The 4063-nt window shown below is 43.0% G+C and overlaps 1 protein-coding gene across 1 annotated transcript in view; it reads right to left on the reverse strand.

Annotated features, from left to right (window-relative positions):
• Positions 1-121: 121 nt before the first annotated feature.
• The window catches only part of cemip (cell migration inducing hyaluronidase 1), a 132853-nt gene continuing 128911 nt past the window's right edge, over positions 122-4063 (reverse strand). Inside the window, exons 25-26 of the mRNA XM_005742891.1 lie at positions 3067-3153; positions 122-283 (exon numbers count right to left, since the gene is read on the reverse strand). Coding sequence (XP_005742948.1) covers positions 122-283; positions 3067-3153 — 249 coding nt within the window. The remainder of the gene's footprint in view (positions 284-3066; positions 3154-4063) is intronic.

Below are 4063 nucleotides of genomic sequence, written 5' to 3' on the forward strand. Positions count from 1 at the left end.
ACACAATGTCAATGTAAATCAATTTTTGGAGGTCCTTTTATGTCCCAAAGGACACAGTCTATCAGAACATGAAACAGCAATGTACCTCAGGGTGTTTGTCAGTGTAGGTGGAGAGAGTTTCTTACTTGTCTCTCAGTCCACTGATGTAGTTGTCTATCTCTGCAGGAATTCCCTGGAGGATGGAATTCCTGAAGCCTTTCGTGTCCACCACCTTCCCATCATGGCCATCAATTACTGTCAGGTGCACTCCATCTTCAGGTTGGTGCAACGTCTTGCCATTTACCTGTCACAACAGAGGCAGCCAATCACACTGCAGCTCCGAGATGTGTCAAGCCAATAATTTCTTTTTCACCTTTCTCTTTTGACTCCATAAGCATATACCGCTCCGTACATTACATTATTAGTCTTTAATATGTGTCTCTCTTTGTCTCTCTGCTCTTTTCCCCCCTAACCCCCAAACTATCGCAGAACATGACTGTCCCTCCCTGAGCCTGGATCTGCTCCCCCATGAGGGGGCTGATTGTTGGGGTTTCTACTGTATGGTTTACCTTACAATATAAAACACATTGAGGTGACTGTATTCAAATGATCACTTTAAGGATGTGACATCACAGAGCACCAGAGTTATACAGCCTATCAGAATAAGTAAAAGGAAATAAAACTCTTACAGAGCGGAGTTGCACAATCTATGCTGCTTTTTTACAGAAACGCAAATAAATGATTCCTCTGGCGTCCCTGCTGGAAACATTTGTTTCCCTCTTTATTTATAGACTTTTTACATGTAATTTGACATATCAGAACATAACATGTTCCAGCCAACGTGATCAGGCAGGAGGGTGAGGAGTTTTCCAAGACAGCAAAATTCCACGCCGTGCCAGCAATAAAGGGAAAGCGATGACATCCAGCTGCTAACGATGAAGGTTTAGGGTGGAATCTTCAGAAACACTCGAAACATGAGAGAGCACTTTAAAATAAAAAGTGCAGTATAACTGAAGTGTTGGGCAGGTAAAAAACGAGTTAAACCACAGGGGGCGGTGTTGCATCTGTTGCACAGGTCAGGAATACCGGGATGTATTTTAGGTCTAGTCTACATCTTGAGAAGTGTAATCTGTATACCGTCGTAAACTGAATAAGGCAGAGTCTTGCACACGAGGATGAGGTATGAATTATGTCAGTGACTTTGTCCCAGTAATCTTCCACAAACTTAAGACCCAAATCCTGTTCCCAACTGGAAGCAAATTTTTGGGTTGAATAATTGCCCGATGCCGTAATGAAAGTATATATTTGTGATATAAGAGCCTTATGGTGAGGCTTTAGCTCAAATAAGTCTTCCTACCAATGATTGGGGGCATGACTTGGAAACTCGGGCCAGACAGAAGATGCACATGTCTTTGAAAATAGCGGAACAAATGACACGAGGGCAAATCGTACAAAGAAGTCAGGTCACTAAAGCTGAGGAAAGTGTTATCTTTAAAAAAACATTTAATACCGTTTTTTGCCCATTTACAGAAGGACGAGTCCACCAGGGAGGGGGGAGGAGGTGGTTGCTACAGATTGGGGCCAGAGCAGAGGCTGAACTGAAGTGATGCCAGAATTAATCCCATATTTTTAGAGAGGCAATTAGAACAGGGTTGTCTGTAAACTGTAACAGGGAAACAGGGAGGGATGAAAATAATAGTGCTGAAGGTGTAAGAAGGTGAGGCAGAGAGACACGATTAGGCCTCAGGGCAACACCAAGTAGCCTGAAGATCATTCAGCCAGTAAGTAAACTTTTGAAGAGCGAGACCACCACTGAGCCTACCCTGTTGTAGTGAGGTCATACTAATCCTGGGGGTTTTGTTTGCCCAAATAAATGATGAAATCATTCGATTCACAGATTTGAAAAAGGATTTAGGTAAAAACAGAGGGATGCACTGAAAACCACAGAGAAATATGGGTAGATTATTCATTTCCTACCAAGAAGTGATAGAGGAAGGTTTGCCCACCTTTGAAAGCCAACCTTACATAGTTTAGCAAAGGATTACCATCTGCAGCTTTAAATGAACTGGTAATATGTACCTGAAGAAGCCAGGTGGAAATCAAAATGGGTTTGTCTAAGCTCGTGTGCAGCTGGGCGTGCAGGAAAGCGTTCACTCTTTAGATCCAACCTTTAGAACTGCTCATCTCACAGAAGACAAAAGGGGAAAAGCTCATCTCCTTTTGTACCTGCTCACCCTTTCTGCCCACTCTCACACTGGATGTCACATCTTCTGACATCTAACCACACACAGGGACATCCAATCACATTATTAACGCCTAATCACCTGATGTGGACCCACATCTTCTTCTCTCTGTCTGTGTGTAATTCTACTTCAATTAGATATGAATTTAATGAGTTACTTCATCAGGCCATGTGCTCTGAATCTCAGTTTGTTGCACTTTGGAGGAGCATGAGGCTGAACACGGTGACAGCCGAGCACACAGCTGTCAGGTGGCTGAGGCAGAGTCTGGGACCTGAGCGCAGGAGTTCAAGAGTTTTGTGAAAAGAAAGAAACTCCAGACGAAGCTCTCAGGTGCAGAACGGGAGGCTGATCGTGCTTGCTGTACTAACAAATGAACTTAAAACCAAACTGCAATGCAAGGGCCTATTTGCACATGAAACATACAGCCTGAAGGCTTTCATGAGAAAGAGAGCAACTTTCTCACTCTGTCTCATCAGCTGATCGTCTCAGCTCCTGCTCATCCACTCCCTGCAAGATGAGTTTCAAGGTGATTTGCCTTCAAACATTCGAAGTGAAAGCCACATGGTTTAATCTCCCTTTACTTGCAGTGTAGATAAATAATCCAGTGATGTTCGGCTTGAACTCCTTGACCTGCAGTCTGACTCACTACATGCGGCACTTCAAGTCAGCAACACTGCTGGAACTTTCCACACAAAAGCTCAGAAGATGTTTGTTGTCCTTCTTTGTATCTCTAAATAAAAACATTCTGAGTGATGAGGTTTAACAAAAGTAGATACAGGTTCAATCAAACTCTCGGTAACTAGATCATTAGAGCCATTCTTCAGGTGTGTCTGAGAGAGGTTACCTCAGTAAAGGCAACGTCCTTCTTGATGTGGAAGTGGCGGGTGTTGTAGGACTCCAGTTTGATCTCCAGGAAGTGCTCTGAGGAGTGCTAGGAGCAAGTCCACAAAGAAACAGTGATGATAGTATATTCACAGCAGCAAAAACACATTTAACATCGTGAATGACTGTTCAGGGGAAACCAGCGGCAGGGAAAATAAGAGGGAAACAGTGTGTATCAGATGGTGCTTGGAATATATATCTTTGAAATACAACCAACAGAATTTAAAATATCAATCACACAGCAAGCAGCAAGTAGATGGTCTGCTTCAGAAAAACAAACAATATCAATACGCTCACTATGAAACTAATATAAGTGAAGAAATATGTGTCAGACAGCAGCAAATCCTCTGGATTTCCACCAATAATGTACAAACTGTGTAATATGTCCAAATCTAGATGAAGTTGGTGTGTATTTGTCTGCATGCCTCTCTTTTCACTCATGTATTTGTTCTGTAGTTCGTTTTTTGTCCCGCTTGTTGTTTGTTTGTAGTAGATGGCTGTCGCTTGCTGAGCCTGATTCTGCCATTTCCTGTTAAAAGAGTCCTTTTTCAGAGTGGACAACTAAATCTCTCTGTTATACTGTACGTCTTTACCTTACATTATGAAGCGGCTTGAGACAACTCAAGCTGTGTATGCAGTGTTCAAGTAGTCCAAAGATCATTGATGGCCAAGGCTCACTGATGCTCGTGGGCAGTGAAGACTGGCCCTTGTGGTCTGACTCAACAGATGAGATACTATCAGTCAAATTGCTGAAAAAAGTTGATTCTGGTTCTGACAGAAAGATGTCAGAATACACAGCGTATCACAGTGTGTTGCACATGTGGCTGCAGACCAGTCAGGATGCTCATGCTGACCTCTGTGCACCACTGAAAACACCAGCAATGGACACATGAGCGATGGAAGAAGGTAGGCTAATATGATGAGTCACATTTTCTTTTACATCACGTGGATGGCCAGGG

This window comes from Pundamilia nyererei, unplaced genomic scaffold (genome assembly GCF_000239375.1).
Source record: "Pundamilia nyererei isolate P.nyererei 1_Seehausen unplaced genomic scaffold, PunNye1.0 scaffold00124, whole genome shotgun sequence".
NCBI lineage: Eukaryota > Metazoa > Chordata > Actinopteri > Cichliformes > Cichlidae > Pundamilia > Pundamilia nyererei.